Source organism: Lasiosphaeria miniovina (assembly GCF_030549165.1).
Source record: "Lasiosphaeria miniovina strain SMH2392-1A chromosome Unknown B0T26scaffold_7, whole genome shotgun sequence".
NCBI classification, from domain to species: Eukaryota; Fungi; Ascomycota; class Sordariomycetes; order Sordariales; family Lasiosphaeriaceae; genus Lasiosphaeria; species Lasiosphaeria miniovina.
The window spans coordinates 2,450,791-2,474,957 of NW_026848226.1; the positions used below are offsets into that span (position 1 = coordinate 2,450,791).

General features: G+C 56.0%; 6 protein-coding genes across 6 annotated transcripts; 2 read left to right on the forward strand and 4 right to left on the reverse strand.

The window, feature by feature from the left end:
• On the reverse strand, positions 1-1,614 carry B0T26DRAFT_463452 (uncharacterized protein). Its single transcript, XM_060435161.1, has 2 exons — positions 248-1,614; positions 1-182 (listed from the first exon to the last, which is right to left on the reverse strand). The coding sequence occupies exons 1-2, from the start codon at positions 1,379-1,381 to the stop codon at positions 78-80; spliced, it is 1,239 nt and encodes a 412-aa protein (XP_060291701.1). The 5' UTR covers positions 1,382-1,614; the 3' UTR covers positions 1-77.
• B0T26DRAFT_463459 (uncharacterized protein) lies at positions 1,586-4,873 on the reverse strand. The gene is made up of 2 exons (XM_060435162.1): positions 4,490-4,873; positions 1,586-4,431 (listed from the first exon to the last, which is right to left on the reverse strand). Exons 1-2 carry the CDS (start codon positions 4,630-4,632, stop codon positions 1,848-1,850), a joined length of 2,727 nt encoding a protein of 908 aa, XP_060291702.1. The 5' UTR covers positions 4,633-4,873; the 3' UTR covers positions 1,586-1,847.
• A 3,024-nt stretch (positions 4,874-7,897) lies between these two features.
• Positions 7,898-9,776, forward strand: B0T26DRAFT_596323 (uncharacterized protein; the record flags this gene model as incomplete). The annotated part of the gene is made up of 5 exons (XM_060435611.1): positions 7,898-8,124; positions 8,187-8,460; positions 8,552-8,967; positions 9,109-9,292; positions 9,504-9,776. Coding segments are annotated over 5 exons (1,374 nt in total), but the record flags the coding sequence as incomplete, so codon positions are not given.
• A 2,944-nt stretch (positions 9,777-12,720) lies between these two features.
• B0T26DRAFT_656832 (uncharacterized protein) lies at positions 12,721-13,208 on the reverse strand (the record flags this gene model as incomplete). The annotated part of the gene is made up of 2 exons (XM_060438737.1): positions 12,721-13,014; positions 13,104-13,208. 2 exons carry the CDS (start codon positions 13,206-13,208, stop codon positions 12,721-12,723), a joined length of 399 nt encoding a protein of 132 aa, XP_060291704.1.
• A 4,860-nt stretch (positions 13,209-18,068) lies between these two features.
• Positions 18,069-20,813, reverse strand: B0T26DRAFT_727289 (pre-mRNA splicing factor ATP-dependent RNA helicase PRP43). Its single transcript, XM_060442854.1, has one exon. The coding sequence runs from the start codon at positions 20,344-20,346 to the stop codon at positions 18,103-18,105; it is 2,244 nt and encodes a 747-aa protein (XP_060291705.1). The 5' UTR covers positions 20,347-20,813; the 3' UTR covers positions 18,069-18,102.
• A 595-nt stretch (positions 20,814-21,408) lies between these two features.
• B0T26DRAFT_655978 (methyltransferase-like protein) lies at positions 21,409-24,069 on the forward strand (the record flags this gene model as incomplete). Its single annotated transcript, XM_060438678.1, has 4 exons — positions 21,409-21,543; positions 21,634-22,236; positions 22,347-23,792; positions 23,890-24,069. The coding sequence occupies 4 exons, from the start codon at positions 21,409-21,411 to the stop codon at positions 24,067-24,069; spliced, it is 2,364 nt and encodes a 787-aa protein (XP_060291706.1).
• Between the last annotated feature and the right edge of the window lie 98 nt (positions 24,070-24,167).

Here is a 24,167-nt window from a genome sequence, read left to right on the forward strand (position 1 = left end):
AAGTCCCTGACCGCCGTCCTGAGCTGGGGAACTTGCCTGGCGTATGCATGGGCTAGGGTGGTAATGCTCCTCCCGCACTAGCGAACCCGCGCTTCAATTATCTCGGGTCCCTCCTCCTCGTTATCGGACATCTCCTCGTCAATGGCTGTGCCTGGGTGATGGTTCTGGCTGGGCGGCGTTGCCTTTCCCGTGCGTGTCAGTGTCCATGATTGGTCTCTCTGGAGGTTTCGGGGGCCCCGGCACCTACTACTAGAGGGTGGAGAAGAAGCGCGTTTGCTTGCGGATCAAAGTTGAATGTGTACGAAACCGCGTGGCTCTCTTGGGTACCACCAAGCTTGAGAGGGTAGAAGGGGAAGTGCGAGTGCTGGTGCCGCCTGAGGAAGTCTGCGGCCCGGCCAGGGGAGGCGCGGCTCGTGTGTCTGTTGATGTGGTGCATTGCCGATGCGTAAAGCGACATGGCACTCTTGAACGGGCCATGGTTTCGACGAATGCCGAAATCTCTTTTGAAGAGAGCAAACCGGACTTGGTCGATGTTGACGGGTTTGTCGTCGTCGCCGCCTTCTTTGTCGTCGTCATCGCCTTCGTCGTCGTCGTATTTATGGCATACTGTGGCCCAGAAAATAGTTTGATTACGGTCCCCCAATTTTAAAATATCCCCCCAGAAGGACCCAGTGTCTCCTGTCGGATTGAGTATTGGGTGGTGCTCTCTCCCGTAAAGAGCCAGGGTCATGTATGTCTCGGGAGCTTCACACGCCTCTCTGAGATCGACGGCGATGTCCGTACTGCTAAGGACGGAGTACAACACGCTCCTGAGTCCATCCCCTTCTTTGACGGTGGCAATTCGGATATCCATACCAGTAATGAAGAATATATTATTTATTCGGTTCGGCACGTAATTACGGGAGAAGCGTTCGCTGAGCTCCTGATAATCCCCAGGCTCCAGAGGCGGACGGTAGTACTCTCTACCGAGGTAGAGATAGGTGCAGAACTTGCTGATGAACGTGGCATAGTTGGACAGCTGGCGGAGTTGTCTGACGTAGCCTGCCCGGGTGGAGATGATCTGGCCCGATATGCCAATGAAGACAAGACCATCAGCATCACCAAGGCCAGTGTTGTCGACTTTGCCAAAGACATCACACGTTCTCCCCTCTTCGTCTTTCCAAATCCACCTGTAAGACTCGGACGCGGCCATGGCGTGTTCGGGCGAAGTATGCGGGCCGATCCCGGCACCCCCCTGCGTAACCAACGAGGAAGGGACAGTCTCATGTGACCGTTGGCTCATTATTACCTCGTGATGCCATGTTTGGGACAGTGGCTCACCATCTTTGCGTCCCTCTGGCACTGGAACGTTGCGACAGAAATCCGTAGTGTTGATTGACATTGGAGGGCGACTTGCAACCTGGGTTGATCGTCCTGGCGGTGCTAAGTGTGCGGTCTGGGTCTTCAGAGTGCTCTAGCATGCTTTAGAAAACAGAATGTGGCGAGTGTGTGATGGAGGAGAGCTGTGAGCCTGGGGTGTCGTTTAGACACACCAAGTTTGATTGCCGGGAAGTGCCGGAGAAAAAAGAGAAGAGAAGACCGGATGCCGGGTTGGCGGACTGTTAAAAACCCTTTGTGTTCCAGGCTACCTTGGCTGACTTCGATCTTGAATGGCGGCGGTAAGGTTCGTGAGCCGGCCGGTATGACTCTGTCGGAGCGGTGCCGTTCAATTGTTTGACGTTTTGCTGTACCGCGGCAAATGCTTAATCATGTTCATTTCAGTGTACATGAGCCAAGTTCAGTCTATGGGCCACTCTATGCCTTCCCATCCAGATCCCTACGCTATGCATGCATGCATGCAGATATCCTCATTTAATCTCTTCGATCCTCGGCCGGGAACTGGCACTCGCACTCAGAAACGACGCGATCTTGTCGGGGTCGACCGTCAAGCCAGCCAGTTTCATCAGGCCTGCGCCCTGGTTTCCGGGCGTCTCGGCGGGCACCAAGCCGGCCATCTGCCAGTTGTCGAGGCTCTCGACGACGTCCCTGGCGTGCTGCTGCACGAGGCCGTCGTTGTCCGTGTCGGCGACGTAGCGCAGCGTGCGCGCGACGTCGTCCTGCGCGGCGAGGCCGAACCCGAACCCGAGGCGCCGGCCGGCCTGCTTCGCCGAGTCCAGCGCCCGCACGAAGCTCATGACCAACAGTATGGCCGCCCGCCTCAGGATGCCCTTCTCCGGGTCCCGCTCTAGCTGCAGCGTGCTGACGCACAGGTCGACGGCTGCCGACACTAGCGAGGGCCCCAGCCCCGCGATGTCGGTCTCCATGGCGCTGCCCAGGACCGAGAGCGCCGACGCGCGGATGCGCACGTCCTCGGCGCCGCGCTTGCTCTCCCAGCCCTCGACAATCTGCGCAAGGATTTCCGTCCGCGCCTTTTCCTCGGCTGTGGTTTCGTCGCTGAGGTCGGGCACCTCGCCCTTCCAGGCGTCCCCGGCTTCTTGGTGCTTCATCTTGCGCTGCCGCTCCTCTCGGGCTTGCTTTACCTCGGTCTTTGGCCGGTGGCCCCGCCGGCTGGCTACGGAGAGTAGAGCCTCACCCACCTGCTGTGCTGTCTCGCCCGAAAACGTCTCTCCTAGCCGCTCAATCACCTGGAGAAGAGCTTCGCCGAAGCGCAGCCGTGAGTCGACCGACTCTGTCTCCTTGGGATCCACAAAGTGGTCGATAAGCTCTTTAGTTACTGATTTCGGATGCCGACTCGCGAGGAGTGTGAAGATCTTAATAACTTGGAGGTTGATATAGTCCTCGGCGTCGCTCATCAGAGACGACATGAGCACAATGATCCCCGGGATATCTAATACCGGGCTGTGCGACACTATGAGGCTCGAGATTAGACTAAGGCCCTCCATCCTGACGGGCGGAGGCGAGTCTTGCTGCGTTATGTACGATCTCGCCAAAGTATACGTCTTGCGGTCCTCGATCTGGCGGCTGGTCGGGGCAGCTGTGCTCCCGACATCCGGGTCGATCTCGTCACGGTACCTGAGCAAGAGCGCCAGGTTGTTGGCGGTTCTAGAGATGTTGACATCGTCCCTCTTGGTTAGTTTATCCAACGACGACTCAATAATTCCAAGGACCTGTGGGTCTAGTCTGGATTTTTGGAAGCCTGGGACGGTGACGACCATGTTTATCAGACTGAGGGCTACTCCGTTCATGTCGTCGTCGTCCTCGGGCGCATCCGCAGACGTGACTAGCACCTGGCTGGCTAGCTCGAGGATGTGTCTGGGTTGGCTGGCAAGCTTCTCGGAGAACTTGTCCGTCATGGCCTGAAGCACCTTGACCTCGGATATTTGCACCATCGGGTTTGGCTCGCTAACCGGTTCTTGCCTGACCGCGATGTCGCCCGGCCTGGACTTCTGCGCTGACTTCAGCCATCGTCCGAGCAGGTCGACAAAGGCAGTGGAAATATCGGCGTCGGAAAATGCCGAAGTAATGAGCTCCAAGAGCCTGGGGACGCGTTCCTCGATTTCTTGCAACGTGACTTGGGGCACTCCCCCGTTGAGACTCGTTCCTAACTGCTTCGCATCCACAATCTGAACTTGTCCTTGTCCTTGTCCGGTTGTCTTGTAGAACCATTCTGGACTGTGCTTATCCCAGCCGCCAACGTAGCCCAGGTTTTGAACCAAGGGCAACAGTGTGTCGGGTGAGGAGACTAATCTCAGATGGATTCTCAAAAGCTCTAGCGCGGGTGTGCAGACCGCGTCGCTGAGAGATGGGGAGGGTTGGTGCAACGAAGAAAGTGCCCACAGGGGCAGGAGTAACGGAGACAGCAGCCGCTTACACAGACCCGGGTTAGGGTGGGAGACAACAAGCGAGTGTAAGCGGCGAATAGCTGTGACCAGGTCATTGTGCGCGACAAGGACCCTCTCTCTACTTAGATCGACGACCTCGTCCTGCCCAACACCTGTCGTGTTGGTACCAAGACCGGAGGGAGGTGGCTTGATACGAGTGAGCATGGGCTCGGCCAGGTGTCTCCATCCCGGAGTACCGGGGGCGCTGGTGGCCTTGCGACCAAAGATGCCGAATCCGATAATGTACGAGACGACCTTGGTCAGCTCTGGGCCATCAGTGCCGTCGAGCAGCTCCAGCATCTGCGACGAGATTCCCGAATACCACGTCTCGGGCGTCACCGACGCGGGGGGGGCAGCTATCAGCTGGGCGGCCATCTTGAGGGCCTCCTGGGTGATGTTTGCACCCTTCTTCTGGGGGACGGCGGCCTCGGAGACCTTGACGGTGCTGGAAGGGTGGACAGAGAAGACAAACTCCAACGTGGCACGGACGCCGTCGGGACGCAGCGGCACCAGAGTCAGAATGTCTACCAGATTGGCGCGGAGCCATTGCGGCACACTGCCGGGGCGCATCAGGATATTCAAAGCCGCCATGAGCGGCAGCGTCTTTGTCCTGGCGTGACTGTCAGACGGATGCATTGGCGACGATGAACTAATCATGGATGACTTGCCTCTGCATCAAGTCGCCAAACTCGCGCTGCCCCCGCGCCCGCAACTCATCGCTTGAATCGGGGTTGTAGGCTCTGTTGCCCAGGTCCATGATGGCCTCCATCAGCTTCTGGCGGCTCTGCTTGGCGGGGGGTGCTTGATCCATTGTAATTTAGAGGATGTTTGCCGTTTTCCCCGAAGAAGGGTTCACTTCAGTTCAGTGCGCTGTTCTGCACTGCAAAGTGAAGGAACAAATGTTATTTCATGGAAACAGAAGCAAATATCATGCTACTATAAACGGTGAAAAAAAGGAAGCGAGTCGTGCGCATGGAAGGTGTTCATGGAAGATGGAAGTCGGGAGAAAGTCGATAGGCTCATCATGGCAACCAGGCACTGGAACATGGGAGCGAAGCCCGTGACTTGGCGAGGTTGTGGCGCTTTCGGGCGCCGAAACAAGCTAGATGTGGGGCAGTCGACGCACCCGATGCACCCAAACAGGCCACCCAGCCCAGTCAGCCGCCCACTTATTAGAACGCGACTCCCAGGCAAACGCGTTGGTCTCCTCCTCTCACTCTCTTTCACTTGTGTTCTCCAGAGCAGAAGCCATGCACCCAAATCCACACGAGTACACTCACAACGTCTGCAAAGACACGCCTCTTCCCAGCTTCTCGATTGGACCCTCGATCTCCAACCCGAGATGCAGCGGCCCCTTTCTTCGGCCTTCGTCTTGTCCATTCACCCTCTCGAGTTACACAGCCAGAAACCACCGCGTTTGACGCGTCCAAGTCCCAAGCCAAAACTACTCTTTCGCTCGCTCACGGAGGACTTTATGTCTTCCAACGCACGGCGCCTCCCCCACAGTAATCCGTCCAACCGATTTTTCTGCAAGGAATGCCTTCGCCGGCCGCGTCCGCGGGACTCGGGGCATCACAGCACGTCGCAGCTTCGGCTCCCGTATCGGGATATTCGTTCCAAGCTTTTGCCGCGCCTGGGAAATTGCTGTGCGCCGTACCCGTGTCGTCGTCTCCAATGGGAGCACGGCGCGGGCCAGTCTCGCGGTCGTGTATTGGTCTCGGAACTTAACCCTATGTTCGCCTTTGGTTCAAGCTTTGCGCATTTTTTTGTCCCTGACAACAAAAAAGGTCATTCAAACCGTTCTTTTACGCCCGGATCCGAGTGAAGGGGGGGCTTCAGTCCACTGAGAAGTGGGCTAACACGGGGCCGACCCGGACAGCGACGAAGGCCGACAGGCGGTGAGAGCTCCAGATACCCCTCGTCTTTTTTTTTGGTGAGGGGTAGGCAAGGTCCCGGTCCCATGAGTCCACATGGTAAGCGCCTCTGGCCCGAGGCCACTCGTCAGGACTGGGCTCTGGAGACGAGCACTCTGGTCACGATGGATAGCCCTGGAGATGTTTGGTGGCGGGAGGCTATGGGTTCGGCACGATACACCTGGCATTCACTTTGCTACACGCCTGCCTTGGGCTGTCGGTTCTTCGGAACGGCATCCCGCGGGGTAATGATGGAGGGCGCGGCACTGGCTTCCTACGATCATCCTCGTCATTTCTTATCGTAGTGTCTGGGGTACACCTCGCTGGAATCACGTCAGTGAGCGAGGGCCACCAGACCACACACGGAAATATCGAAGATGATGACAACTCGGCCTTGCTGTCACGCTTTTGGACCTTCAAAGCCCCGGGCTTTAATCCCTGCGTGGGTATCCAACCCTGCCTTGCTTCCCGCCGAACTCCTGGGGCCACGCTCTGGCTGCAGAGCCAAGCGTGTCGCACACTTGCGAGATCCGACCAGGCGCATTAGCCGGCCCTCGTAGGCCTTGTCCTACGAGCGGCGGGGCGCCAGGACCCCGTGTCTTTGCTCTTGAGCATTGGCACATTTCCTTTCGGCGAGCCAGAAATGGCACCGCCCGAAGACGACAGCACGGTTTTTTATGGATGTTTTAGTTCGTGCGGAACGCCCTCCTTGCGCGCCACTCCGGTGGCCTCTGGTGGAGAGGAATCACAAAACAAATCCCAGTTGGCAGTGCGATCACACGGAAAGACTTGGCTCGGGCTCGGCTCGTCACCCGCGGTGGCACCTCTGGTTGCCGAGTTTGGCAAGAGCTGCATTGAGGACGGTAGATTTCGGCTAGGGATTTTCTCGGGTCGCGCGGGTTTTGGCAGCCTGTGCGTGTCGGGACGCGGGTGAATCTGGCTGGCTCGTTGAGAACCGATGCTTCGATCCTGGATATCCTGGATGAAGGCGCCGGGGAGCGGGGCCGGTACCGGGACCCATCTCGAGTTGGTGTCAGAGCTCAGCGCTTGTCTGGTGCCGGATTCCTTCCCTCGACAGTTCGGATTCTAGGCTCTTGCGTGAGGGCTTTGCTGTTCGGGGCCAGCCACTTTGAAAGGGACAGGCCTTTTGGAAGGCGGTCTTGGTTGTCCTCTCACCAGAGATGGTGAGAGGGCAGCCCCTCTTTTTGAGGATAAGTTCCCCCTGTCCCAAAAGCAATGCCGTTTGTTGAGAATGCTAATGCGTTGTCATAGGAGAGACAACAACGAATGCGACTCGACTTGGCCTTTGAGAACGCACAAACGACTACTCTCGAGGCATAAAACCGGTAATTACTTTGATCCCAACGTATGTCACTACCTGTTTGTGTGATTTTCATCAAATACATGATCGGTCCGGTTTGAGTCTGCAGGACTTGGTCCGTCCGCACATGCAATAACAGGCTGTCGAACAAGCCGGAAATAATGATTTCCTCTGATGCGGAAGAGGCCACGAGTCCATGAGCTGTCCTTAACCCCCTGAGGGACGTGTGTGGACATACCTGTTTAGGCCGGTATTGTTTACTATACATTCGTGTTAAGCACGATCCCACCTTGACTGGCGCAACGATCAACACCCATTACATGAATCATAATGATGGGTGGGCTCCAACTTTACCTCAGCTCCGATCAGATTAACAAGCTTTTCTTGCCATCAGTCGGGCTGAAGCTCAGCCAGAGCTCGGCGGCCAATGGAGACGCAGGGCGCCGCACCAATCCGGTAATGCTCCCTGACGTCATAAGAGCGACCCTGAGAAATGATGGCATGGGCGAATCGTTGCAGCGGCCCCTATGCATCGACAGATGCACTAGCGGAAGGCCCGGGCCTCGCGGTTGAATCGTCGCCCCTAGTTTATATGTACGAGGAAATAAAATGTGCCTTAATCTATCTGCTACTGTCGCAATGTCGTCCCAATATTGCCTTGTGTATCGTCGCCCATCTACTCCTTTTTGGGACCGTCCTAGTCACAGACACAACCTCGTTCCCGAGGCCAACGACAACATACCTAGGTAGGAAAAAAAATGATATCCTCTCTGCTCTGGCTACTCTTGCCCGCAGCAGCAGCCGCAGCCGCGGTCCCCAGTCCGCAGCACCCCGAGGTGACGCCGCCGCCCTCGCTACCATCACCTCTCGCGCAGCGCGGCCTGATCTCGGCCGCAGAGAGCTACGCCGACAGCATCGTCACCGGCCTCGGCAGCGACGTCTCGGCCTACATCGCCTCTGGCGTGCCGCAGTTCTTCCAGGCCTTGCCGACGGGCGCCGCCGTCCTGAGCTCCCTCGGCATTGACGACGCGGATCTCGCTGCTACCCCGACACAGGTCCTCAACTTGCCGTACGTAATCCTCCCACAGTGCCTCTCCGTGTATTGCTCACACGTTCGTGGTTGTGTTGTAGGGCATACGGCAACTGGACCGCCGCGGGGTGGAATGTCCGCGTGCATGGGAATGTGTACAAGATGCCCAACATCTCCGAGGCCAAGCTCGACGGCCTGGCGGATGTTTTTCTCGTCGGGACTGCGGTCAAGGACCTGCCCCCCGCGCAGCAGAGCCAGGCCCGCAACCTGACGGCCGAGATCTTTGTCGTCCAGCAGCGGCGTGTCAATGTCACTGTTGTCTTTGAGACGAATTCCGGGGTGCAGCAGGGTGGTGATGGCGGCGCTGTTAATGCGGTGAGTTTGTCTCTCTCTTCTATGTATATATATAAGTCGTGATGGGTTAGGTTTAGATGGCAAGTCAGCGGCTGAAGACTGTGGTGGTTAGGCCGGAGGCGCGCAAACGATCCAGCTCCCCGGCGAGACGACCGACGAGGGCGACTTTGGGACCTGGGTGGTGCTAGCCAACACCAGCAGTTCTGGAAGTGGAGGGTTCCTAGTGCCAGGCAACGAAACAACTCGCGTGCAGACGCTCGGCATGCGCGCGGTACGGACCGACTCGGGCAACGCGACGGCGTACCTGGTGCCGCCGACGGGGGTGACGGTGGTCTCGGACATTGACGACATTTTGCGCGTGACCAAGATCTGGGACCCGCGCGAGGGCCTGCTCAACTCGTTCGCCCGCCCGTTCGTGCCCTGGCTCGACATGCCGGCCGTCTACAGCAACTGGTCGGCGTCGTGGGAAGACATGCACTTCCATTACCTCACCACGACGCCCGAGCAGGTTACGAGGAATTACATGGAGTGAGTTTTTTTATTATTCTTGGTTGATTGGTCATAGGGTATGGAGATTGGAAGATGATGATGGGAGGGACGATTTACGAGACGAATGGGGAAAAAAAGGGAAGGGGAACACTGGCTGACTTGACACGCACGCGCGCATAGCTTCATCTTCAAGACGTACCCGCCGGGGTCGTTCGACACGCGGCCGCTCAACTTCTCGGACGTGTCAGCAACACTGTCGATCCGCAAGTTCCTGCTCGACCGCGTGTTTGAGACGTTTCCGCTGCGCAAGTTCATTCTCGTTGGCGACACGAGCAACTCGGACGTCATGGAGGACTATCCCCAGGTGGGTCTTGCCACATTTTCTCGTTTTCCCCCATTCTTTTACTGCTAGGTCAGCAGTACCAAGGTTGGGAGGTGTTACTGCCAAGTACCAGCTGGGCTTGGGGGGAAGTGCTTAGGTACTTACCCCTGAGAGGGAAGGGGAAAGAGGGGCAACAACAACAAAAAGCAACATAAAAGGGCGAGAGCTTCACTAACACCCCCTCGCTGTCCAGCTCACCAGGGACTTCCCGGGCCAGGTGCTATGCATCCTACTGCGCAACAGCAGCAGCATGGACGCGACGGACCGCTTCCCCTACGATACATCGGGCTTCGTGGGGCTGCCGCAGGACCAGTACATGTTCTTCAACGTGCCCGACGACCTCGCCGGCCTCGACCTCGCCGGCGGCCGCTGCCACAATACCTCCGTGCGCCAGAACGTCACCTTCGGCACGCAGGGCCTGCCGTTCGGCCTCGGCACCAAGAGCAGTGCTATGCCCGGAAGGCTGGGGCAGTCGTCTTGCGTTCTTGGTTTGGGGCTGCTGGCGGTGGTGAATCTCTTCGTCTTCTTGTGAAGAAGGTTTGGGTAAGTGTGTGCGTATATAGATAATCACCAGGGATCAGGGGTCTGGAGGAGACTGGCGTTTTTTGGATGGTTTTGCGAAAAGGGGGGGAGCGGCGGCATGTCAAAATAGATGGATATTCTACTACGAAGAAAGCAACTCGCCCTCCGCCGGAGGTGGACCGGCTCTTACCCATCCGATTCCCCATCCAGCCATCGGATCCATCGATCCATAGACACCCTCTTCGATGGAGGTGCGGAAGAGAAAGAGGTGCCTAGATAGGCCGAGGGATGGACAGCAGTGACATAACGCGAGACGAGACAGACGGACAGACGGACAGACGCATAGTGTGAAGCAACACTGTGCGCAATGCGAGGCCAGCCAGCAGACATGTCCTTTATTGCGTGATAAACTGGCAAAGCGGGTTATGTGAGAGTGTTTTTGCTCCATCCTTTTTCTTTGCTTTTGGTGGTGGTGGTTGTCTCTCGGCCTGCACTGCATCGCACCGCATCTGCTGGTCGTCTTGTTTCGCTCGCTCGGACGGACACGGCACGTCCCTCCGCCTTCGGAGCTGATGTTGTACGGTCTCTCCCGGCCCTTTTTTTTTTTTCCCTGTCCCGTGGCTCCGGTCCAGGGAGTGATTCCCTTGTCTGAGTGCTAGGAGGAGGGAAATAAGGAAAAAAGAGATAACACGTCCTATCCTCGGAGGCGGCTGAGCTGGCTCGCTCGGGCCTGGCTTAGCTAGTGGGGACACGCATCGATCCGTGGGAGGTCCAGTGGTGTTCTCACGTCACTGGTGACTCTCGGGGACGCTGACGAACGAGATCGGTGGGGGAGCTACTGGAGGGGTGTTTTCGGCGGGGGTCAAGCTCAGCTCACTTTTCTTTGATGAGCGGGAAATTTATCACTAGCGTGATGGTGGCGGTGGTGGTGGTGTTCGCGGCGGTGGTGGAGGCGCTCCGCTGCGGCTGCCCCACCAAACGGTCGGGCGTTTTCTCACACCTCACGGCTCCATAGTACTCCCCCCGCCCGTCTCAGGGCAGGACCATCAAAGTACCCCGACGTACAAAAGCGGGCGGTGGTCTGGGTCCCTGTGGATCGTCTTTCCCCACGCAAAGCTCCGCTTTCCCCACGTGGTAGCAGTGGTTGGACCTCTTCTCTGCGTGCTGTGCTACTGCTACTAGCTTTGGCCAAAACCTCTGTCGATGCTAGCTAGGTAAGAAGACTGTGCTTCAGTCAATGCTAATATTTTTTCCCTACTGCTACGTCACAAACCTAGGTAGGTACGGATACAGCAGTGTACATAGTTGCAGGCACGCAGCCGTGATGGTGCGGGTAGTGGAGATATATGGACAGGCCACCGTTGTGTCCTGGCGGATGCTTTTCGAACTTGCCCCCCCCGTCCCTATCTTCTCTTGGGAAGTTACATAGACCCAAGCTCGGGCATCTCTTGGCTGCCATTGCCTTGTATTTTACGGATGTCGACTTTGCTGGAAGACCCCGTAGTAGTGTTTGACGCGCCGCGAAGAGGAGACTCGTTCCCACTTTCTTTCTTCTCGTCCCTGTCTTGTTCGCTGTTGTCCTTTTTGTTCTGTTACTGCTACAGATAACGAACAGCCTCTCCTGCGAAGGCTGTTGGAAGGGTCCCTGTATGAATTTGGCTGTGTGCTCTCGATGACGTAAACACTACCCTGGGCCACCTTCAATTCGTCCAGCGACACCTCAGTCCGTCTTTTCCTTGGCCCCTTCCTTTTTTCTTCTTCCCCCTTCCATCTTCTCCAATCCTTCCACTCTGTACCTATCGATCCATGGCGGGTGCTGCTCACATGATCGATTTAGCGGGCAGCGTCGCGCTTTAGCGGGCTCCACCACCTAAATTGACCCCGCCGCATCTAACGGATCCCGGGGCAGGGCAGGGCAGGGGGAGGAAACTGCGGACCTTGCCGAACCGACCCGCCGCCCCTGGAAGACCACGAAGAACACTCGAGCTTCTGCCGTCGCACCCCATCCCGCCGTTTCACTGACGTCTTCCATGGGGCACACATTGAAACGATCTCGGCCCAGGTGGAGTGCAGCTAACTTATTAACAAGCCGCCCAGCCCGGGCAGGCACCTAGGGTGGGGAAAGCTCAGAGCTCCCATCCCCTAACCTTGACCTTGAGGTACTGGCTGAGTAGAGCACTTGTACCGTTCCTTAATCCACTTCGCCGTTATTTATCCCTTGATCTGGCGAGGCTCTGGGCTTCTCACCTCTAGACAAGTCTAGTCTCCATGCATAGGTAATTACCGCCTCGGCCTCCCGCTGCCTTAGTTTGGAGGTCCATGCCCTGGCAAATCCCGTCTTCGTCGGCTTGGTTCGTCCCCAACGTTTAGCCTGTCACTTTGGCTTGGGTGCAGATGACCAGACTAGGTCACGGCCAAGAGGGTCCACGTCCGTACCTCGAGCGCGCGCAAAGGAGCACAATACAATTGAGCAAATTGATTCGTTGATCTGTGCCACGGCTCGGCAGGTTGCCTACATGCATGCCGCAGCGCGACCCATGTCGTTCTGAATTGAAGATTACCACCCTCCTGCCAGCGACTTCGATAAAACCAAATCGTCTCGCTTTTCGGTATCGACCTAGCCCTCCAGGGCCTATTTCTGACAGTCTTGTCCCCAACGGGACCCCAAGGAGAGACAGGGAGCAGGGAAAGAACAGGATTCAAAGTGTACAAATGAAATGAAACGAAACGAAACGAAACTCCGTTGCCGATCACGGCACATCATATTCATAGACTGTTACCATTCTGGGCCTGGTTCCCTTTTTCTCGTTATCTCGTCTCTCGTTTCTTCGTCACGGTTTCTCTTGGTCTTGGGCCATGTTCTCGGCCACCATGTCCGACACGTACAACTAGGCGTAGTATCCAGAGTAGTTGAAGACGCCAGTGGGTGCCATGATGCCCTGGGGCGTGTCGTGGGTCGTCATAGCGGTCGTGGTGAGCACCTGCTGGGGGCCTCCCTTGAGCCGCAGGGTCCAGTCGTTTCCTGACTCCCCATGGCCGACTATTTCGAACGAGTCGTACTGCAGACTCCCGTTGTGGGCCCGCGGTACGAGAATGTCCGGAGACCGTCTCCAGGACTGAGGGGCCGCCGTATCGACTTGCTCGCCAGGCTTGGTGAGCTCCTCGCCCTCACGACCCTCGGCCTAAAACCAGTTCGGTTAGTATGCAGGATAGGCGCAGGTAGAGCAGGACAGAGCAGATCATTGTCGTAATTGGAGGAACCAAGACTTACAAGGCAAGTAGCGCATGCTGCGTAGTTAACCCAAACCCAGTTCTGGCAGTTGTTGGAAAGGAAGTATTTGCACCGATACTTATAGAAACCGCCGCTTCCGCTCATTTTGGCGATGTGGTGGCAGAATTTCGACACACGTCGGGGGGTGTAAAAGGGGTATTATATATATATGCTCGAGGCAGAGGACAAGGGATTTTGTTGACTGCCCGCTGGCTGTCAAGCGGTGGGGGGGCCGTGTAAGACCGGGGCGAGCTGCAAGATAGTCTAGCTGGGTGCCGTTGAGACACTCGGCATATATCTAGACCCTGTGAAAAGGATGCAGAGAAAAAAGCAATGAGATCTGCAGGCGCCTAGATAGTTTATATACCCTGAGGGTGTGGAGGTCCCGTAGCCCATGCAGCAAACGGCGGGCCAAGCTCGGAGGCGAGCCGGCGGCTGTCAAACCCCCGTACCGGGGTGGTGCCCAGGGTAGGCAGGGCTGTTAGGACCCGATGTGGCGTCTGTATTCAGTCAAGGATCCTTGTTGGAGTGCATGGTGTCATTTGTCGATGTTGTTTAGCAGGGCCTTATTAGACTCTCGTGGCCCGGGGGCAGCGGCAGGTTGATGTGGCCTGCATGTGTCAAGGCAGAGGAGAGAGCCTCTGCGTAGATTGTGGGTCATGTACTATGTAGGCACTTGGGTAGGTATCAAATCAATCATATTTGCAAGGACTGTAGCAAGGCTGGAGAAACGACACTGTGTAGCGGGGAGACAGCTCGGCCCTCCACTCGAGACAGACAGCCACAGACAAGACATCGCCATCCTTTGCGTCGTGATGAATAGTGCCAAGTCGATTGGTTCTCGGCTCGTCAGACAAGACAGACGGACGGCAACGGCCAGAACATACCGCTATTGACCAAGATGGTGCCAAGAGCCTTGCTAGTTTCCAGCCAGAGATCAGGCCTTCGGGGAGGTACCGTACGAGAAAGATACAGACAAGACTAGACGAACCCATAGTCCATCCGCCCGTCTAGGGGGTGTAGGGATGTGCGTAGGACTGGAGGCGACATTCCAAGCCTCTTTTGGACTTGGGAGACTAACTATTCCGTATTAGCAAGACAAGAAACGGCCGCGACGCGCGAGACCGGAACACGACGCCGGAAGGTTCAAAAATATGAGATCTGACAGACATGGATCCACAGCCATCGTTCGCTGGATCGATGGTCTGAACTGCTGTCTGAGGGTTGTCGAGAAAGGCGAGGCCAAGTCCTCAGCAAATAGGGTCCGCTGGCGCAGTGGCATTGCAACCCCCCACTTGCATGGTGCACGTTGATTTCCGCCATTTCCCCCCACTGCATGTGAGCCTGTGAGGGTGAGCACAGCAACCGAAGGCTGTGCCCGCTCACAGTCGAATTGTCGAGCAGGATGCTATCCGCGGAGCTTCACGGGCAGCCGGGGTAGTACAGAGCGGCAGCATCAGATGGCAGTGGATGCCATCCTCACATTCTCACTCGCCAGTTGAGCTCGCCAGTTGAGGCTGAAAAGTTGTCGTCTTGCGCTTTTTCGGCAAGGAAGAAGTAAAGCTACCTGACCTCCTCTCGGTTCCGACTTCCTCGTGGTGTGGTTTCAGCTAACGGAAGCTGCGAGCCGGCATGGCGGACCCGCTGCGGGCTATCGCAGTGGGCAATGTCAAATGATGGCGTCTACACTCCACTACACTACGACTCCGTACTACTAAGTACGGATACCATCCACAGTTTCCCACCTCCAAGTACGGATACGGAATAGCAACGGATAAAATGCCGAGTTTACTGCCATGCTACTGTCTTCGCGTCAGTTCTACCTTGGACTTCCATCTGCAAATTAAGTTGAATGACAAAACTCGAAACGGCAACCAGACCAAAGCCACCAAACCCAAGATGCATCCCCTTCCGTCACTTCCTGCAGACCCAATCGCTACCTTGATTACATTAAGTATCTTAGTCAACAGCGTCATCGCTTCCATTTAGAGCCAAGCAATCTGGACCCGACAGCAGACTGCCCACGTTGTGCCTGCTACTAATAGCGCTAGTAGTATTGTTGCCTGGTGGTCGTCCCATTCGCAGCTGCCGAATGCAGCAAGAGGCAGTCATGCCGCAGTGAAACCCACGCAATCAACTCTTCGAGTTCCAATTTGGGGAGTGCTTGGTTGAGGAGGGGTGCTTTCCAAAACTTCAACCCACCTTACTCCCAGTCATCCATTCCATCCTACCGAACGGCATCTTTTCTTGTCACGTCATTTCGCGTCCTCCCTCGGCAGCTAGGGAACCTATTCCCGTCGCGAGTCTTCCATCCTCTTACTCTCTGCGAGCTCAATCCTACAGCTTAATGCTGGGATGAACGTGAGTTTTGACCGGCTCCTGTCTCGTTCTTCTGCCCGCCTGCCTCTTTGATGCCGGCGTAACCCAAAGCGGCCTCGGCATGGAGCGGGTTTGGGTCCGGACCGCGCATGTGTACTGTGCGGTCGGCTCCTGTTGACAAGTGATCAGCTTCTGGTCATCCGGCACGACGCCACTTCGGGTCTGGCCAGAATGTGGTTCCATTTTCTTTTACTCTCTCGCGATAACGCCACCAAAGCCTGCCCGGTGTCCCGAAGATGATATCGTGGGCCGTGGTTGACACAGCCTTCTGACTTTCATGTTCCACAACAACTGCCTGCATATCTATTCCCCCTTTTATATTGTCTTTCACTTATCATGCCACATCCATCCCTCTCTTACTCTCGGCTTATCAAGCCCGATCAATTGGAAACGTAGAAGACTGCTCTCAAAATACCACCTACGCCAGTGCCGGGATGGTACTTTGTACAAACGTTGACTCAAGAACAGGCCCCCTAGGAACATTGCGGATGACCAACAGCCTGCTTGTCTCGCCGGTGCAAAATATGAAGTAACTTGATGCACGAAAACATCTTGCCCAAATCATCAATAATTCACTGCCCAGGTACTCCGAGATTTCCCTGCCTTTCACATGATCCATTGCTCTGGTTTGGGTGAACCCACTTCGACTCACTACAAACTATTACAACCCGACCCACGACCTCGCCTTGGCTCGCGGTACCTATTGACGCGATGTTGCGGGTTTTGGTGCCTCTTCTGCTTCCCCTCTCTTGCATGATGCTTGTGCTGTGCGCAGCGAGAGGCAAGACGTGAGTAGCTGGCTGAGCTTGTTCGCCGGTTCGCTTTCAATTCCAGTCCTACCCTGTTTTCTCTGGGTTTGGCCGGGACATCGAAAAAAACACGCAGGCCGCCGCACAACCCGCGATCCAGCACATCCCTCTCTCTGTGGGCTGTTGTGTTTATGCCGTGTCACAATCGCGTCGTCCCAACCAATTGCGACTTTGCTGGGACCGTATACACTTACCAATATGGCGACTGCCACAGGGAAGCTAGTGAATCTTCCATCCTCTTTCGTGAAGCCGCATGCTTATGGCGGCGCCATTTACACGCTATCCTGAAGCATACACTTGGGGGAAACTTGCTATTGGCTACACGTTCGTCTCAAGATACCGAGCCGTTTCCGCAGGGCATGAGGGACCTCAACTACGGCCCTTCCCGACGGATAGCGGCATCGGCCCCCCAGAGACACCTATCGGGGGAAAGCCGGCTGGTTGGTACTGTCTGGCACGGCTAAGAATCCCTATCGTCACCCCCTTCCCACTCGTCCTATCCTCCATCTGCCCATTTCCATCAATATGCCGACTATGGTATATCCTTTGTTTTTGCCATGATAATCATTTGATGTTATCGCCAATGGCGCAAAATGGGAGGCGATGTGCGCCTTATAAAAAACCCGAAGACTGAGATAGCTGACGTCACACTAGAGGAAACGAGAGGGAGGGTTGACGGGACATTGGATAAGAAGAAAAAAGGAAACTCGCAGAACTGAAACCATCCAGCGCAGCCGGAAAAAAACGTGGTTGGCCATTCAGGATAGTCAAGGTAGGCGCGGGGGAGGACGGGAAGGGGCGAGCCACAAGAATTAATTGCTGGAACTTCAACGTTCTCGATAAGCAGGATTTTGTTCCGTCCCGCTCGTTGATTGAACAGAACGAGCAGGCCCAAGCCCAGCAATGCAGCTCCGAGTCCGCCGCCGCCTGCCTAGCTTGCTTGCTTGCTTCTAGTTTGTTGAGATGTGTATAGCGTAGGCACGTAACACGTATCCAAATTGTGGCTGCCCGCGCCGGTTTCACACAGCGCAGGTGAGCGAGCGTCCTCAAAAAGGCCGGTCTGGTCTTCTGTCGTCTTCTCATTCAGCAATCCCAATCCCAATCCTAATCCCTATATCCCTGTTATGTCTCGACCAGCACTCCCACACCTCGTTTCTGATACCCCTTTTTACACGCCATTCGCCCCGTCCCCCCCTTTCCAAGTGATGAAAAGAAGCTCGCCGGGTTCAATTATGAGCTATAATTTCACTTTTATCACATATTTTCTGACCGCGTAATCCCCCGTCACACGCGAGACAGATATATGAGAAGAGAGAGAGGCACACACTCACAACGTGCACTGAGCACACAATATGTACTTACTTTTGTAATATAGTCGCGTTGCATTCCGCTTGCGGTGGACCAAACCGCGTCAAATCTGCCTACTCACTCTAGTACATATGTCATTAAAAATATGAGGTGGTCTATAACATCCCTTTACATAATGCAATGTTGAACTACACATGATCGCCGTCTTGCTTGCTCGCAAGTGTCGCCAAGGGAAGCTCAACAAGAGGGTGACTCCCGCTTATTAGAGAAAGAGATCAGCCGTTTCATTTCCCTTCAAGAGACTCATTCTTGAGACTCCGTGCGAAGAAGTCACACCGCGCGGTCTAAGGAAGAATTTAGGCTACGCGTGCTCCTCATCGGCCACCCTTCATGGCCTGTCTACGCCGGATCTTCTCGCTGATGCGCGTGAGCGCCGACTTGATCTCGCCCTTCTCGAAACTGTCCACATCGTAATAAACCGGAGCGATTTCCTGCGCGAGCAGTTAGCAGAGTTGCGCATTGAATGGTAGGACAAATAAGGAAAGAAAACATACCAAGAGCCACTCTGGGCGAATGTTGGTCACCGTTCTGACATAGTTCTTGGTCGTCAGGACAAACTCGTTGTACACGACCCAGTCATAGGGACTCGACACGACGGTGCTCGGATGGATCATAACCATTTGGTCATCCTTGACTGTCTTGTACACCTTGCTATTGCTGCTCTCGCGCATGGCGACCTGCATGAAGAAGCCGGCGAGCAGTGCGCGGCGAATGTTGACGTAGTAGCTCTTGTCCTGGAAGGGAGTGCTGACCAGCTCAATGTCTTGCGTCTCCATGATGCGCTTGAGTTGGTTGCGGACGTCGTCGGCGCTCGAGAGGTGGCGGAACGAGAGGAAATGCTCGTGGCACCACTGCTTGACGTCGCCGCCGCCCTGCTCGGCGCCCTTGTAGGCGTGGTACGCGTTTAGGAGCGTCAGGTGGTCGCCGTCGGGGTGCGCAAACTGCGCCTTCATCTCGTCAGCGCGCTTGCGCGCGTTGTTGGGCCGCACCCATATCTGTGGCACTGAGAGCAGCGATGTGATAGAGAGCATCTCGTTAGAGCAGTAAAACTCCGGCGACGAGATCAACATGACGGCCAGTGAGGGGTCAAGCGGAAACTCGGATGCAAGACTACCGAGCTTGGTCAACTCGCCGTCGTCGTCCAGGCATGCGAGATAGTTCAGCTCCTCGAGGGCGCGCATCATGGTCTCCGGCGCAGGAGGGTCCATCAGGTCGAAATGGACCAAGTCTTCGACACCAAGCTTCTTCAACTCCAGAACGGTGTTGGCCAGGTTTGAGCGCAGGATCTCGGGGTATGTCTGCTCGATGAGCTCCTTCTTGAAAGCCTTCTCCGTGTACAGCCGGAAGCATTTACCAGGCCGCGTACGACCAGCACGACCAGCTCTTTGCTGTGCAGATGCTTTTGAGATGGGAGAAACGAGCAGTGACTCGACTCGTGTGCGGGGATTGTAAATCTTTTGCTTGCTGAAGCCCGGATCGACTACATATACGATACCGTCGATGGTCAAACTGGTCTCGGCAATATTAGTTGCAATGATGCACTTGCGCCCAGGCCGGCCGCCTTTCTTGAGTGGCTCCGGGGCTTTGTCAAAAATCCTCTGCTGCTGAGCTGGCGGCAGGGTACCATAAAGGGGGTAGACCTTCAGGGGCCCCACCTCCGATTCCTGAATCATGTCATCCACCTCGAGGTTGATTCGGCGGCAGGCATCTTCGATCTCTTCCTCTCCAGTCAAGAAGAGCAGGATGTCGCCATCCGGCTCACTAGCGTGAATTTGTAGCACTGTTCGGACCGAGGCTTCGAGGTAGTCGCGCTCGGGCTCAGGTGTGTAGAAGATTTCGACAGGGAAGGTTCGTCCGGGCACTGCAAGCAAGGGCGCGTTGAAGAAGTATGTCTGGAACTTCTGCGCGTCAAGCGTAGCAGACATGACAATGATTTTTAGATCCTTCCTGCGCTCGGCGATCTGCTTGAGAAGGGCCATGAGGATGTCGGTAGCAAGGGTGCGCTCATGAGCCTCGTCGAGAATGATGGTGCTGTATCGGGACATCTCGTGATCGTGCATGGCCTCTCGCAGGAGCTGACCGTCGGTCATGTATTTAAGCATGGTTTTGGGGCCGGTCCGGTTCTCGAAGCGGATGCTGTAGCCGACCTCCTCGCCCAGCTCTACGTCGAGCTCGTTCGCGACACGCTGGGCAACCGACATGGCCGCCACTCTCCGGGGTTGGGTGCAAGCAATGAGCTTTCCGGTCTGGTGGGGCAGCTCGTCGTAGAGCACGTACTGCGGGACCTGGGTGGTCTTGCCGGATCCCGTCTCGCCGACGAAGACAAGGATCTGTGTGCTGTGATACATGTCGAGAAATTCCTGCCTCTGCTTGCTCACGGGGAGGTCGCGTCGGCTCTTCAGGATGCCAAAGTAGCGCTGCGAATGCGGCTTGTTCGTCCAGGGATTGAGGTCCGAATCTTCGGCATTTGCGGCCTGGATAGCCGTCGTCTGGTGTCTTTGAAACTGGTCGAGGGGCGACTGGAAGCCATTTTGGTTCTGGCCATCCTCATACTGATGCGCCAGGTACTTGTTGTACTTTGGGTCGGTAGTCGCATTGCCCCCGCCGTTCACCATCTTAAGACGTTTGGAGTCCTGGAAGCTGTCGCCGTCTATGCTCGATCTCTTGGCGCCTTTGCTGTCAGCCATCGTCGATGCGACAGAAATTGCTCAGGAATGAGCGGTTCAGCCAAAATTTATCGGAAACGAGAGACTTGGAGGGCCGTTAGTCGTGGGGAACTTGGAAGGAGCGTTTGCCGCGCCTCTAGGCTTGATCGAGTCGCGAGGCTAGAACGTGAACTTTTTTTTGTCGGCCTCACTGCGCCGTGCAGGGTGGGTTTTGGGGTGCGGGAGGTGGGGAGTAGCCAATGAGCGTGTTGAAAGATAAGATCTTGGCGCAGTTCTGTTCAACAAGTGGGCCTTTGACACTTGGATGGAGGACGGGCTTGGTACCGTCCTGCGTAGTTGTATAAATCAAAAGAGGAACGTATTATGCCGTATTTTTTTCCAGCTTATATTTTGCGAGAGCTCTCTTTCAAATTTCGGGGCTTCGGGAGTTGGTAATAGGATTAAGTTCCGTACCGACTACGGAGTAGAATGATTTTTTTTGATTTTTTTTGATTTTTTTTAAAAAAAAAAAAAAAAAAAAAAAAAAAAAAACTTGAACCCAAAGTCTCCCACTCCCCAGCCAGGCAACCCACTGGCGCTGTGGTGCATGCAGCTAGTACACCCCGCTATTTGCGTAATGAGCAATTACTTGCATACTCGTCCATCCGTTCGGCCCACCTTCATCCTAATATCCGAGTAAAGCGTCACTAACGAAGCAACGGCTCTCCACAATTTGGAAACTTGGGACCCTAATTTCGTGGTAAAAAGATTGGGCTCATGGAGTTGGGGTCACTCAGGCAAACCCGCTTGTGTGGAAAGAAATTGTGTGGCAGCATCCTAGAACCGGGAGCCTGCAGAGGCTCGCGAAACTAGACGAGAAGAGTGGTTTGGTGAAGCGGGCTACATATCCACCATGGGGATTGGTTCATCTCCATTCCCATTTGACTGCCCACGCTCCGTTTCGTCCTTGTCCTACTTGACGCGCCAGCCAAGATCTCCGTCGACTTGTTAACTTTTCAGCCCCTCCGTGAGACGGCGCTACTCCGTACTTTAGTGCTTCCAACCATTCCATTATTAGAGGTGACAGCTTGCAAGCAACATACGATGAGCACCGACGGGAGTCTCAACCCGGAGTCGGACAGCTTCGACTCGCATCCGCCCTTCTACATAGGCCAGCACAGCTCGACCCGCTCCGAGACACTTACAGATACCCAGCATAGCCAGGTTCTCGACCGCGGTGTGAGTTCCAAATACGACTTTTTTCTCCTCTTTTTTCTCTATTATTTCTGTCGGAATGCATGTCAACATCATTACTGACACTGCTCCAAGTTCAACTTTGTCACAAGCCCAATCACAAACCGCCACTTTTTTGAGCGTGTCGTAGCCTTGTACAAAGCCCATCTCACAGAAAAGGAGCTGTGGAGCCGTTCACACACCACGGCCAAACCAAACCCGTCCTTGCCAGGCCCCGTTGTGCCAACTCTCACAGACGAGGACACGTCGTACTTCCCCTGCAGCTATGTTGGCAGCATTGTCGCATACTCGAGTCCGTGGACCGACCTGTGCTCGTCTAACCCCGATATCTCGAGCATTTCGCGCCAGGTGCTGAACATCGAGGTGGCATATGCCAATTTCTGCGGCGCCAGGAGCATCATAATCCCCGGTCCTCGGCGGGATGGCAGTGGCGGCGGCGTTGCCCTGTATGCCCGTGCGATCCAGGAGGCCCTGCAGGCCGCCGGCAGGACCAATCTCATCATCCACATGCCCATGTACCGAGAACCTGGACTGGAGGAGAAGGCGGAAACGCTCACATCGCTCTTCAAGGAGTCTAACGGACCAGAAGACGTTAACGCGGGCGAGATCGACCTGTTCAGTGCTTGGGACTCTTGGAATACCATAAGACTGGTGTGCAACTACTCGACCCGGTTATTTGTTGGTATGTTCTCTTGCGCATCAGACCGCAGACGTTGGCGCCGTCTGCAATCCGTATCCCCTTCCTCGCCCCCTCCCGCAGTGCAGGGAACCCGTCAGCATGCTCACAGTACATAGCTGTTCGCATACCTCGGCGGTTGCCCGAGAAGGAACTTCAAGAGCGCTGGTTCGCAGAGCCGCTGCATTATTTGACAATTGCGCAAAAGACGTTTCAGGAAAACCGAAACAGGCACCCGTCGCTGAGCAGACACCACCAAGAACTCATCAATCACTACATGCGGCTCAAGAACGCTCCCTGGTTTATCCTCAACGACGTTGGTCCCGCCATAGAGAGCTTGGAAGAGTCTGCGGATAAGATGGTGACGGATTTCCCGACCCTAACAGAGGCCAACCAGACCCTCAAGGAGTCTCGCAAGTCTCAAATGCCAAACTTAAACGTCTTCGTGGCATACCTCAGACACCTCGAGCGACAGCAGCCACCGTTCTCCATCCTCGAGACGCCGACCCTGACAAGCTTCCAGGACTGGCTTCAGTCACCCCTGCAGCCGCTGTCGGACAACCTCGAGTCGGCAACATACGAGATGTTTGAGGGAGATCCCGTCAAGTACGACCAGTACGAGCTGGCCATCACCGAGGCCATGGCGGAGTGGAAGGTCCTCAAGAAGCCCTCTGCCATCGGGGCAGTTGACGCCAACGGCAACCCAGAGCTCGTCGTCGCGGTTGCCGGCGCCGGCCGAGGGCCCCTCGTCACCCGCGTGCTGCGGGCTGCCAAGAAGACTGGCACGTCGATCCAGCTGTGGGCCGTCGAGAAGAACCAGAACGCCTACGTCTACCTCCTGAGACAGAACAAGCGGGTGTGGGACAACCAGGTAACCGTCGTCAAGACCGACATGCGCGGATGGGAGGGTCCGCAGCCCAAGGGGTACACGAACGTGCGGTGCAAGGTGGACATCCTCGTGACGGAGCTGCTGGGGTCCTTTGGCGACAACGAGCTGTCGCCCGAGTGCCTCGACGGCATCCAGGGGCACCTGGCCCAGCCGCACGGCATCTCCATCCCGCAGTCGTACACGGCGCACCTGAGCCCGATCTCGACGCCGCGCATCTTCGCCGACCTCAAGACGCGGACTGGCGGCGGCGACGCCAACGCCTTCGAGACGCCGTGGGTGGTGCGGCTGTTCGCCATGGACTTTGTGGCGCAAAAGGTGCCCGGCCACGGGCGCTTCCAGCAGGCCTGGGAGTTTGTTCACCCGGTTGACGTGCTGCGGGCTGATGAGTTCGCCGACGAGAACGGTGTCTCAGCCAAGTTCGCCACGGCTGGCGGCGGCAGCATCGCCGGGTCGAGCGGCACAAACGACCACAACGCCCGCCACTGCCACCTGACGTTTGTGTGCCGCACGCGCGGCGTCATCCACGGCCTGGCCGGCTTCTTCGAGTCGGTCCTGTACGCGCCCCAGATCCCCGGCAAGCAGCCCGTCGAGATCAGCATCCTGCCTGACCAGATCGACCGCAAGAGCAAGGACATGATCTCGTGGTTCCCCATCTTCTTCCCGCTCAAGGTACGCAGACTCCCCTTTAATCTCTCTCTCTATTAGCCCTCGGCTTGTCTTGAGAGTTTCTACGATTAACCACCACACTTTTGCCTTGACAAAACAGACCCCGCTGGAATTCCCCCAGGATACCGAGCTGGAGGTTAGCATGTGGCGGCAGACGGACGACACCAAGGTCTGGTACGAGTGGATGGTCGAGGTGTTTGCATGGGCCGGGCCAAAAACCCGCATGAAGTTCGGAACTACGGAGCTTCACAGCAGCCGCAAGATTGCTTGTTTGATGTAAAAAGGGCGGGGGTTCTCTCCCTTTTTTCTTGCCAGGAGTGGTAAAAAAAAAGCTTGGTGGTTTCCGTGATTCCGAGGCATCCCTTCCCCTTCTCTCCT

Excerpts from the sequence above, each read along its gene's own strand:
- B0T26DRAFT_463452 (XM_060435161.1), bottom strand. The coding sequence starts at position 1,381 with ATGTCAATCAACACTACGGATTTCTGTCGCAACGTTCCAGTGCCAGAG. Across the intron at positions 183-247 it reads TTCTTCTCCACCCTCTAGTA|GCAACGCCGCCCAGCCAGAA; the intron begins GTAGGTGCCGGG and ends CGCACGGGAAAG.
- B0T26DRAFT_727289 (XM_060442854.1), bottom strand. The coding sequence starts at position 20,346 with ATGGCTGACAGCAAAGGCGCCAAGAGATCGAGCATAGACGGCGACAGC.
- B0T26DRAFT_463459 (XM_060435162.1), bottom strand. The coding sequence starts at position 4,632 with ATGGATCAAGCACCCCCCGCCAAGCAGAGCCGCCAGAAGCTGATGGAG. Across the intron at positions 4,432-4,489 it reads TTTGGCGACTTGATGCAGAG|GACAAAGACGCTGCCGCTCA; the intron begins GCAAGTCATCCA and ends CAGTCACGCCAG.